This window comes from Saccostrea echinata, unplaced genomic scaffold, assembly GCF_033153115.1.
Source record: "Saccostrea echinata isolate AGI-Se365-2 ecotype Australia unplaced genomic scaffold, CSIRO_AGI_Sech_v1 ptg000054l, whole genome shotgun sequence".
Classification (NCBI taxonomy): Eukaryota; Metazoa; Mollusca; class Bivalvia; order Ostreida; family Ostreidae; genus Saccostrea; species Saccostrea echinata.
In genome coordinates this window covers 67,070,446-67,083,681 of record NW_026889803.1, presented here as the reverse complement: position 1 = coordinate 67,083,681, position 13,236 = coordinate 67,070,446, and the positions used below count along the sequence as shown (strand labels likewise).

Sequence of the window (13,236 nt, the reverse complement as noted above, 5' to 3'; positions counted from 1 at the left end):
ATTCTTGGATATGAATAAATGTTCCTAAAATCTTTTCTTATGTTTTACGCATATAAAATTAAACATATATTATTTAAAAAATACAATATTTCAGTTGCAAAACCCTTTGAAATTGGTGAAAAAATAAGCATTTTTGTAGTTTTTTGTCTGTAAACATACGTTCCCCCCGTGAAACACAAAAAGCTTTGGTATGAATTTGTAAAATGACAGTCCATATTACGTGTAAAAAGGAATTTTTGTTTCACGGGGGGGGATGTTTTAAAAATATTTTCCGTTTTCCGTTGATTTCTATTGTGAAAAGCACAAGTTTTACCCAAATTATAGAGTTACCTCTCTTTGTTTTCCAAACGAAGTAATGTTTTATGAAAATTCATATAAATATGAAAAATCATCAAAATATGTTAACTTTTGAAAATCGACTTGAAGGTAGGCGGGAGAACAATGCTATCGTTCGCAGTGCTTGGATATATAATGGAAGTCAAATTCGTCGATCCATTTCATCCAATAATTACCCAATTCGAGAAAATTAGGGCTTAAGATTTTTTTTATTTGATCCTTGCTATCCAAGAAACTTCAATAATATGCAACCTTTCTGTATATTTCATTTTTCATGTGTAGGCAGAGAATTGCTTGGTAAAATACTTTTAGAGTTTAGGAGTACTGGGTCGAAGTTAATATTGTTTAAATGACTGTTTTGATGCAATGACTTGTATATTTTTAAACGTAAAATATGATTTACATGTATTCATTAACAAAAAAGATTGATCTCTTGAATAAAAGTCAAGTTCAAAAGGTCAAGATCATTGATATCATAATTTCTACATAAATCTTCTTATCTCCCTGTGTGGGCCCATCCCCGTCCCACGGGCCTGCAGATTCACCGTGAGACAACCTTAAAGTTTCAAAAGTGAGGGAGGTTGCTTATTAGTTTTAGAATCTGACGTTTTAGGAATATCTTCAAATATATTTTGTTACTTCAATTTATTTCTATATAATTTAACTTCAAATTTTTAGATCGATTCCATCTCTATACCTCGATCAGGGGACACGATTATAATAAACCGGAGTGAAAATATTAGCCTCATTATTCTAGAGAAGATTTCTAATGAGTTTCCCCTTAAATATTTCTGCGTAAAAATTTGAGGCCCTACTTAGACCTCGTTCTTTCCAATGAATCTAAACAACGGATAAATTCAATTAAGCATTTTAATGTGGAAAGTTTTTAATTGAAGAAGAAATTAAATCCTAAGATATTTTCCATACATAATTCCTTCTTTCTAGAAAATACATGTAGTGATTAGTAGATCATTTCACGCCAAAGAAAGTCGGAGAGATCTATTGTTATTGTTCCAACTATTGTAAATTAATTGCGATCTCGAATAAACTTGACCTTCAATGACCAAAAGCTTATGATATTTTGCCGATTTTTTCCCCACTAAAACCAAGGAAAACAGCCCAAATATATTTCGAATACTTCCATAGTATTTCACATGTTTATCCCCGTCCGAGAATTTTTTAAGAACCATTTATAAAGTAATGTCAAAAATCCTCAATATCCCCTGTCTCTTCTTGATTCAACTCAACAGAGCTACAGCATCTTTAAAATCCTCTAGTTTAGTTAATAAATTTCTCTGCAGAAGAGGGCGTGGTCCTTCCTTTGAATGCTCTCAGTCTGAATCTTTCGTATCGGATATCCTTTGTAAAAAGTTCTGAATCTTTCGAATCAGGGATCCCTTGTACCAAGTTCTAAATCCTTCGTACCTGGGATCCTTTGTTCCAAATTTGGCCAAGGGAGGCCGTATCTTCCGGTAAAATCAAAAATGTGAAAAGTTTAAACGTTTATAAGATAACTTGAGGTGTCTGTGTTTATGTAGCTGTTTGTGTCTTCATGTTTGTCGCGGTTTGACATGACTTTATACTAAGCTTGTGTTTTATTTAGCTCACCTTAACAAAGTTCTAGATAGTAGTATTGTTATTGTATATTAATTTTGTAAAAAATTTAATTTGTGACAATCGAGATTGTTATAAATTGCAAAACTTTAATGCAACAATATTGTTTAACTCCAGTGCCAAATTTAGTTAAACTTATCAAAACAAAAAAAAAGTGAAAGGGATTCAGATTTGTTAACACTAGGAATTAAATTCCCTTCTATTGGGAAATATTTTGGGTGGGACAACTAAATGATATTTTTTAAGAGGCATTAGACCAGAATGGAAGTTTATATGAATTCTCCTTACGTCATTGATTTCGAGGCTGGGATCATAAATTTAGACTTAAAATTTTAATAGAAACTTATAGAAAAGAAAAGTTATGAATCTTCTTTTGAAAACAAACCATCAATTACTTCAAATTAATATGGTCATAGTGGAGATAGGGAGGGGGTCAAACATTTAAATGCCAATATACGAGAATGGATAATTTATGAATCTTCTTTTTCTAGGTTCAGCAAGATATCAGTAAGTCAAACTAAGATAATGTTAAAACTTGACATCAAACACCGATATACAGTTGATTAAAAATGTCTTTAGAAACTACTTGCAGAGTAAAGTGACTCTAGATCTGGTGAGCTTTATGCCCCATGGGCCTTATCTCTTTAAATTCATGTGATTGAATCAAATAACATTTTAATACAGAGCCTACGGCTATTTTGTAACATTCAACAACAGGAAAACATGGCTCTCTTCTCCTATCCAATGCTTGTTTTATGTTTGGTTTATCATGCCCATTGTAAGTATACCTGTATTGATATTTAAAGAGCATCACAAAATAATTTTTGAAACAGTATAATTTAAAAGTTTTCTTCGAATTCCTGCGTACGTTTTATTTTTATTTTGCAAATCGAGTACGTACAGCTAAATAAACGTACATGATGTAAATTACTCATTTCAAATGCATGATCCATCAGTTTTAAATGTGGTAAATATGCACATTTATACCAACAATGTAGAAACGTGCATTTCGTTTCTGGGTCAACATTCATAATTTTTATGTCACATAAAGGTGTCAAACGAGATACAACATGGGACGACATGGCCCAAACGGAACTTAACGAAGCACTCCGGAACATCCCGAACACTAACGTCGCCAGGAATATCATCCTGTTCCTAGGAGACGGTATGAGTATCTCCACGGTAACGGCCTCCAGAATTCTTCAAGGTCGTCAAAAAGGGACTCTAGGGGAGGGAAATTATCTGGCCTTTGAAAAATTCCCTAACACAGCCCTTATAAAGGTTTGTTATACCTTAAATATACACTCACTTTAGAAAATCAAATAAGCAACTAAAACGTATGTCCCTTAGAGTTTGACGCCGAGTGAGAATTTTTACTGTGTAATTTCAATGGCGGGTAAGTAATTTTTTACGTAACAGTCTCAAAGCCACAATTTATGTTTGCCAGGAGAAAGGGGGGTGGGGTTGGGGTGATGCACTATGCCTTATGTTATGCAACCGTGGTTTTGGCATTGCGCACGATGTTGGTACATATTGACGTAACGTAACGGACCATCAAATTAACGTTTACTTAATTATAACTGTTAGGTTATAACATTCGAAGCAACTATGGACAAGTCCCACATGACATTTTTTCTTAGCGTTAAATACAAGCAAAAAGACAAATTTTACTTATCAGGAATTGACCGAGTATGTATAGCCGACAAGGAATCTTAGGTTCATCGAAAGTACATGGTTTTGTATAAATTTCGCACTAGCTGATCACAAGTGACCGTTCTTCTTGATCACGCTGAAGCTGTACTGTGGAAGGTTACGATTTTTGGTCAGGTAGAGACTGAGAGGTGCGGTGTTTCAGGTACAAAACAAACGTAGTCAACACACGCATAAAGATCTGAATAGGACCGTGATTAGATAGAGCGTTTAAAAAATAGAAAAATAGTCATATTTTCAACTACTGTACAAGTGTCATATATATCATATACACATGTATTGACTTACCTTACTGGTATCTTTTCTGTACTTAGTTTTACCTTTTATTATTGGTAATTAGTGTAAATTGGGGAGAGGCTGGAATTTTTTATAAATGGGGTGGGAATATTCACTCAAAAAATTGTTTTAAAAACAGCAATTTAAGGGGGACCTAAATTTATTGGGAGGTGTCCAGAGTAATTCTTAGTATCTTGTGTTACTTTGCTAAATAGATTTTATAAAACAAAAAATCTTAGGGATGTTACGGAGTCCCTGAACCTTTCCCCCGGTCACTCAAACGTAGACAATGCGAATTTTTATTTTGCAATTATAACAAAGCATAAGCCATCAGAGGATCCAGCAAGGGAGGAGGGGGGATTTGGTAGTTTGGACCCCTAGGATTTTCAGAGTTATTTTATTTAGATAGAAAAGTAACCTAAATGATATTGTTCACCCCAATCACGTCAGACCATTGACCGGTGCTTGCTGACCTAATGCACTTTCTCACATAATCCAAAAGAGGAGTATGCGGATATCCAAAAAAAAAAACAATCAAAAACAAAACAAAACCTTTATACTCGGCATAACAGCGATACTCTGTGGTCCAATTTGTGCTCGGCATATCGGCGTTTCTCCCGGTGGTCCAATGTTTATATGTATATATATATGAAACTGTACATTTTTACAGTTTTATAGCATTTGATACCGTATGTAGATATTTCTCTCATGGCATGCCCCTTTCTAGCGGTTTATCTGTCATACACATGACTTTCATCTGCATCACTTCAGGCAATGCTGGACTTTATTTCATAACAATATTTCAGACTGCACAGAAATCCTGCGTTCTAAGAGTGACACCAGAGTGTGGGCATTGTTGAAGTAAATACTCCAAGCATATGAAAGGAAGCAAATAAATTTTATTTTGTTTATCTATTTCTTTATTCAGATTTACTGTAGCGACCGGACAACACCTGACTCAGCCTCAACTGCCACTGCTTTTCTGTGTGGCACAAAGACAAACTACCACACTCTGGGGGTCAAGGACACTACTACCCTGGGGGACTGTTCCTCTCAGTTCGGAAACGAAGTAGACAGTATACTGGACTGGTTTAATACTGACGGTAAGAAGGAAGTAGACAGTATACTTGACTGGTTTAATAAGGAAGTAGACAGTATACTGGACTGGTTTAATAAGGAAGTAGACAGTATACTGGACTGGTTTCATACAGACAGAAAGAAGGAAGTAGACAGTATACTAGACTGGTTTCATACAGACAGTAAGAAGGAAGTAGACAGTATACTGGACTGGTTTAATACCGACGGTAAGAGGGAAGGAGACAGTATACTGGACTGGTTTAATACAGATGGTAAGAAGGAAGTAGACAGTATACTGGACTGGTTTCATACAGACGGTAAGAAGGAAGTAGACAGTATACTGGACTGGTTTCATGCAGAAGGTAAGAAAGAAGTAGATGGTATATTGGACTGGTTTCCTACAGATGGTAAGAAGGAAGTAGACAGTATACTGGACTGGTTTAATACAGATGGTAAAAAAGAAGAAGACAGTGTACTGGACTGGTTTAATACCGACGGTAAGAAAGAAGTAGACAGTATACTGGACTGGTTTAATAAGGAAGTAGACAGTATACTGGACTGGTTTAATAAGGAAGTAGACAGTATACTGGACTGGTTTCATACAGACAGTAAGAAGGAAGTAGACAGTATACTGGACTGGTTTCCTACAGATGGTAGGAAGGAAGTAGACAGTATACTGGACTGGTTTAATACAGACGTTAAGAAAGAAGTAGACGGTATACTGAACTGGTTTAATAAAGAAGTAGACAGTATACTGGACTGGTTTAAGAAGGAAGTAGACCATATACTGGACTGGTTTCATACAGACGGTAAGGGTAATAATTACCCGGTACTCAATATCATACAGAAACCTCACAATAAATTGTGCCTTGTCACTCGCTTATCTGAGGCCTGAGGTCTATCTGTTGCAAAGTGGGAGACTTTTTATTATTTTGTTATACAAACTCTTTAGTGATTGACTATACTCACCTGATTGTTTAACTTCAGAGGTGAAAAAAATTACAATTCAATTATTTTATTATAGAATCTTTACTGATTTTTTGCTATAAAGTATGTATAATCACACTTCATGATATTTTGATTAATACCATTAGCATAGAACATTTCCTTGGAAATAAACATTTGCTGTAGGTTTTATTTGCATATTGCTTTCGTTTCCTTAAAAGCTACTAATAAAGGTTTTTTTTTTTACTAAAATATATATCTCTTGTATTTCGCTGTATTTTTTTTTTTAAATTAAAGGCACTATTAAAAAGCCTATCTTATTTTATATGTTTTCCATTGATTTCTTACTAACAGGAAGATCTACTGGAATTGTGACAACATCTCGTATCACACATGCGACCCCCGGCGCTGGATACGCCCACTCCGCCGATAGAGACTGGGAGGGGGACTCCGAGATGGAGGGAGTGACTGGTGGCTGTAAGGATATAGCCTACCAACTGGTCAAAGAAAACCAGCACATTAAGGTAATTACTACCCAGTCAAAGAAAACACATTAAGGTAACTACCACCCAGTCAAAGAAAACCAGCACATTGAGGTAACTACCAAATGGTCAAAAACGGCACGTTAAGCATGTGTTAAGGAGGTTGGATCCTGGCATCAAAAGTAAAGAGAATTTTTTTTATCAAGTATATTTTTAGAATCTACACACATAGCTTAATTAAAATCAAAGCAAAAAATGGGGATTTATGCGCTCCTTTTGGCGCAACAGAGCATTTAGTTTGACCTTTTTGCACTGTAAATACGTCTTACACATAAATCAATTTTTAAAGTTTTTCCTCCAATATTTTTTTTATTCAAATGAATTATGGGAACAAACACAGTCTTATTTCATCTTGAATAGACACATTAAAATTTGTGACAACAAAAATTTTCAGATTACTTCGCATGTTCAATTATTTGACCTTTTTGCACTCAAAAAATGTTATTTTTCTGGCATTAAAAGTTTAACAAGCAATAAAATCATTTGAAACTTTCAAATGATTTTATTGCTTGTTAAACTTTTAATGCCAGAAATTGAAAGTAATGACATTTTACTGAATTTTAGAAGAATGGTTAAAAGTATCTTATATATTCAGAAAAGAAAATTAAAAGTGGGGGTCTGTGATGTTAATTTTTAGATATTACTAAAATGGTGCTAACTTTAAGCTTAAATTGGGCTATTTTTTCTGGATTTTCACAATATAATTGCTACATTTATCAAATATGATGATAGAATTCATGATAGTTTATTTGGTATATAATTAGGACCAGCATAAAACAATTCACAGCATGGAATACTTCTTTGGGCAGGCTGCATGGAAAAATAGGAATCCAAACTTAACATATTTTAAATACTTCGAAAGAGAAAAAAAATGATCATTTTCTTCTTAAAAAAACCTTCCGCCACAAAATAAAGTTCCTCACTTAATGCTTTTGGTATGGAATTTAATAATGAAGTTTTAACTGAATATTTTTTAATTGGTATTGTAGAATCCAAATTTATGGTAAGAACTAAAATATTATGCAGAATTTTTGAAATATAGGTTAAGACAAAAATCTGCTCAAAAGCTCAGGAGCGAACCTCATTTAGGTAGCTACCACATGGTAAAAGACAACCAGCACATTAAGGTAAAAACCTTTTTTTTACAGGTCAAAGAAAAACTGGCACATAAGGGTAAATCCATGTACATGTAAATAAATAGCCTACCAACTGAATAAAACATTCATTTTAGTATACAACGCTTACAAACCAGCAAATTAGAGTTAAAACAACTGATTTAAAAAAAGCACATAAGGGTAAAACGACCTTCCAGCTGGTCAAAGAAAACCAGCGCATTAGGGTTTATTCATGTGATGATAGCACCTTACGTATATCATATAATAATTATTTGGCACATGTTCAACATACTAATCAAAAATATGACAAACACGTTTTTAACATACTGCTAATTTTTTTTTTATATGTTTAACATGGATATTCAATATACTTTCTTTACATGTATATGGTAAACATATATGTTGCAATTTTTGAAAATGCTCATGCTGTTAACCTCTTTTTTGTTCCAAAGCTAAAAGTGTCCTCTTTCATTTTTTGGGGGTACAGGTCTTGTTTGGTGGGGGTCGGTACTATTTTCTTCCAAATACAACATCTGATCCTAAATATGGCGCCAAAAACGCCGTTAAGCAGCGGAGAGATAGGCGGGACCTAATCAAGGTTTGTAATGATTTGGTTGGGCAGATATGTTAATTATCTTTATCAAAAAAGTATAATATCGTCCTACTTTTGGGCTCTAGCAGACAGAAAGAATTTGTTTGGTACGTTTCGTAGGAATGGCAAACGGACAAAAGAGACCGCGGACTGAGAGCCAGATATGCCTGGAACAGACAACAGCTTCTGGAGATCAATCCAGACAGCACAGACGTGGCTCTTGGTATGGATGTCGACTCATTCAAACTATTAATCATACCTGAACTCACAAAAACAGTGACGTTCAACATGACTGTGTTACACTTTATAATTTAAGTCTTTTTCATGACGGTCATACGAGTTTAATATGACTGTGTTACACTTTATAAAAAGTTCTTTTCATGACGGTCATATGAGTTTAATATGACTGTATTACACTTTATTATAGGTCTATTTAATGACGGTCATATGAGTTTTGAGTTGGACCGAGACAACAGCACCACGGGAGAACCCAGTATATCTGAAATGACACAGAAGGCGATTAAGATTCTCAGGAGAAATTCTAAAGGATTCTTCCTGTTAGTGGAAGGTATAAATATTCGTTAGTCTGAAAATATTAGTAAATGCAGGTTCACAAGTGTATTCCATAATAAAGTAATAATAATTCAACAATATAATGTAACCGCTTAATTATCAAAAAGAAAATATTGTGCTCACATTAATGAATATTTCACACAATCACGACAAGATAAGGAATCTGCGGGTGATTTTTTCTCGAAAAGTCAGTGACCCCCCCCCCCTTTCATGTCACCAACTCTCTGTTGTATAACCTTGTTTCTGCAGGAGGACGTATAGATTCCGCTCACCATGACAACAACGCTAAGCGGGCGCTGTATGACACTCTGGCGTTTGAGAAGGCTATAAAGGAGGCGTTAGAACTAGTGGACAGCTCAGATACCCTGGTGTTAGTGACCGCTGACCACTCACAACCCCTAATTATAGCAGGCTACGCCACTCGACAGAACAGCTTGTTTGGTAATCGTCTAGTAATCAAAATTTAACACAATCAGTACAATTATGACAGTTACTTTACGATTCTATATTGGTCAAACTCATTTTGTGCACGTCATATTTCACCACTTACAACACCTGACCAGTTGATGTAACATTGGACTACTCTGACTGGAGTATTGTGATGTAATATTGGACTACTTTGACTGGAATATTGTGTACTTTTACGCTATTGAATTCTGATGTTTTTCAGGTTATGTTGACAAGGTGAAGGCAAAACATATTCCTAGAGACGGAGTTTTATGGACGACTTTGTTGTACGGGATCGGGCCGGGGTATGACTGGGGAAAGCGAACTAACAAAACCACACAGGAACTGGGTACATAGCTTACTTTTAAAAATAATTTATAAATGCCCGATTAATTGTCAGCCTTTACTTAAATTTTAGAACTAATTTGAACAAAATATGGTGAAGATAAATGTATATTCATGTATATTTGATGTGAAAGTCGATTGTCCAGAAACTGGAAGTAAAGTCGGCTTTTTGGGAACATCACTGCAGTGAATAAGTTACATCAACATTATAACTGGTGTATGGTTCATACTATATTGGTTTCTTTCACCAGACCTTTATTTTACTTTTAGAGAGCAAAGACTACGTCCAAGGGTCTGCTTTCCCCAGAGACTCCAGCACTCACGATGGTCAGGATGTGGCGGTGTACGCACGTGGTCCAATGTCCCATTTATTTAACGGTGTGCACGAGCAACATTACATTAATTACGTCATGACGTACGCAGCATGTGTCGGACGACACAAAAATAACTGTGGGTCCAAATCACGAATAACCAACACTGGATCATTCCCCGGAAGTTACGCAGTGCTGGTGTATAGTATGGCAGTTTTGTTGATGTATTGCACATAATGCGTCTGTCTCCCTTGCAGAGTCTCTGCAATGGGCTCGAGTCAAGATTTTTGACATAAAGTAAAAAGAATATGACATTCCAAGGATTATTATGTCATCTGCTTGAAAAGGGGGTATTTAGTGATGAGGCGTCTGTCCTTCCGTCCATACCAATCTCATATCCGCAACTCATCCTATACCACTGAATAAAATTTCATGAGACTTTCACAGTCTTTATTGCATAGTGCCATTGTGCACCTCCTATTTTACAATTAGATCAGACAGCTATTTGGGGGTCCCCATAGCAAAACATTAACTTTGCCATTCTTTCCAAGATATTGGGGTAACCCAACTCCTATCCACAGTTCCTGCTTTACCACTGAATAAAGTTTAATTAGACGATCATTGAATCTTCATTACATAGTGCCATGGTGTACTTCCTATTTTACAATTTGGTCAGACATGTATTTGGGGTTTCCAGTTACAAAACATAGACTTTGCTATTCTTTATTTAACATTTGGGGTACAGGGTGTTGCAGAAAACATGCAACCATTTACTTTCCTCACTCTATTGATATGCAAACAGAAATGTATATAGAGGATATTCAATGTTTTGTAGATGAATATGGAATTTATTTCACGAGTGGAACAGGATTTTTTGATATTTTCACGAGTGCGAAGCACGAGTGAAAATATAAAAAAATTCTGTCTCACGAGTTATTTTACGTTTTTACTAAAATAGGACAGTTATTGGGGGACTCCTATTTCAAAGCATGTAAGTGATTGATAATTTGTAATCGATGGTTCATAATACACATGTCACAGTTATGAATCAATACTTAGTGCAGGAAAATGGATTAGCAAGAACAATCAACCTGACCAAATCCGATAGATCTGTTGTTTTTAACCAGTAGATCTGTTGTTTTTATCCAGTAGATCTGTTGTTTTTATCCAGTAGATCTGTTGTTTTTATCCAGCAGATCTGTTGTTTTTAACCAGTAGATCTGTTGTTTTTATCCAGTAGATTTGTTGTTTTTATCCAGCAGATCTGTTGTTTTTATCCAGTAGATCTGTTGTTTTTAGCCAGTAGATCTGTTGTTTTTAGCCAGTAGATTTGTTGTTTTTATCCAGTAGATCTGTTGTTTTTATCCAGTAGATTTGTTGTTTTTATCCAGTAGATCTGTTGTTTTTATCCAGTAGATTTGTTGTTTTTATCCCGTAGATCTGTTGTTTTTATCCAGTAGATCTGTTGTTTTTAACCAGTAGATTTGTTGTTTTTATCCAGTAGATTTTTTGTTTTTATACATACACTATAGATAGAATGATTTATTCCCCGAACGTCTACTCACTAAAACAACTATTTAATTATCACACTCAATTAAGAGGCCCTCTAAGGGGTCAAGGTAGAGTTTACCTGCGTTACCTTGATTTAACAAAGTAGTCTTAATAAATTAATAATAATATTTACTGATAAAATTATGCACTAAAGCACAGATTTATTTAATAAATACTTGCTATAATTGAAGAACAATGAACAAATATTTTGTCATGTAATTATGATAAATATTTTTATTTAAAATACATTTAAAATTCGTAAAAGAAACATTACATGTGACATGTGAATTATTAGATAGCATGAATTATTTTGAAATATTACTTTTTGACCTAACATTTGGCACTTGACGCATTACTTACCACATTTAAAGCTTTGTTTAATCTATATTTAACAAGGAGAAAAATTTTCTCATCACATTTGCATTTTTCTGAGTATAGACTTTTCCTGAAGATTTGATATGTAAATTTTCATTTACATGCTGCCCCCACTACTTTTTGTTGCTGTAAGGTCGAGCGCTGGAGAATTCCAGCACTTGAAAAAAAAATCTAAAACAGTTGGAAGTCCATACCTCCCCACAAACAAACCCACAAAATAGGATTTTCATGTTGTTTTTTTTATTCTTTTAATTTTACTTGTCAGATTTCTTTGGAAGGTTGTCCCTTCCCCCACTGTTTAAACCATAGCGACCTGTTTGTTTGAAAGCAATATCTACATGTATATGTTAGCAAAGTTTTATTTACATCAAAGTTCAGACACGTAACTTATCGTTTTTGTAAAAGGGGAATGGACAGAAAAAATTTTGACAATTTAATTTTAAAAATATTGCTTAAAATCCAATTTCAAGGGGGGGGGGGGTAAAATTAAAAATAAAGGCTTTTTTTCAAACAATCGTATTCACGCTTTTTGATAATTTTTTTACCTAAATAAATTATTTTAAGATTTGAGTTCCATGATGCAAACTAACGAAGATTTTGAAATCATTTATTGTTATAAAATATTTACATGTAATATTAATGCTTTAAACCCATGATTAAAACTAAATTAAATTAAAAAGTATCTGAAGCAAAATTTATTTAACTCATTTCATAAGATATATTGAAAAGAAAAATGACATATGATCGATAGATTTTTCCTGGATAAGAAAGAATGCTACCTACATGTTCACCGAAATTTTATAAACATCTTTAAGACATCTCTTCTGAAAAGATTGTTTTAATTGCAAATAAGATCCTTCAGTGTTCAAAGTTTGCCGTAAATAAATGCACAATATAAATATCTTATAAAATATGTGAAGAAAAGTCAGATAATCTTTTTTTTATTTTTGATAAAAAAAATTATTTATGAAAATAAAACACATTATTTTTAGTTTTTTTAACCAAATGGATAAAATCTTCAAGATTTTTACATTTCTTCTGAAAAAAAAAAGTAAAATAATAAAGATCTTTTATCAATCTTTGCATGTTGAAACCATGTTTCAAAAGAGATACCTTTAAAAAATAAAATGTTGTTGTTGAATTCCTCCTCCAATAGATACATAGCATACAGTATTTTCAGATGTAAAAGCAATTATTTTTGTCGATATTTGAAATTTCATTCCATTTAAACTCATGTTTCTTAATTTTAAACAAATAATATAAATTAAAAAGATATGACAAAAATATACGCATCTTTTTTTTAATAAACCTCGTAGATAACTACATAGGCGTCGGAACCGGGGGGGGGGGGGCTTAGCCCCCCATTTTTTTTCAAAGATAGACATAATATAGGCATTGAAACTTGGGGCTTGCCTTTTTCCTTTGGT

The 13,236-nt window shown here is 34.0% G+C and overlaps 1 protein-coding gene across 1 annotated transcript; it reads left to right on the top strand.

Moving 5' to 3' along the window:
- Positions 1-2,673: 2,673 nt before the first annotated feature.
- LOC133205598 (alkaline phosphatase-like) lies at positions 2,674-10,203 on the top strand. Its single transcript, XM_061341434.1, has 10 exons — positions 2,674-2,728; positions 3,002-3,231; positions 4,865-5,039; positions 6,313-6,482; positions 8,103-8,213; positions 8,328-8,430; positions 8,635-8,775; positions 9,030-9,221; positions 9,451-9,576; positions 9,843-10,203. Exons 1-10 carry the CDS (start codon positions 2,674-2,676, stop codon positions 10,118-10,120), a joined length of 1,581 nt encoding a protein of 526 aa, XP_061197418.1. The 3' UTR covers positions 10,121-10,203.
- The last annotated feature ends 3,033 nt before the right edge of the window (positions 10,204-13,236 follow it).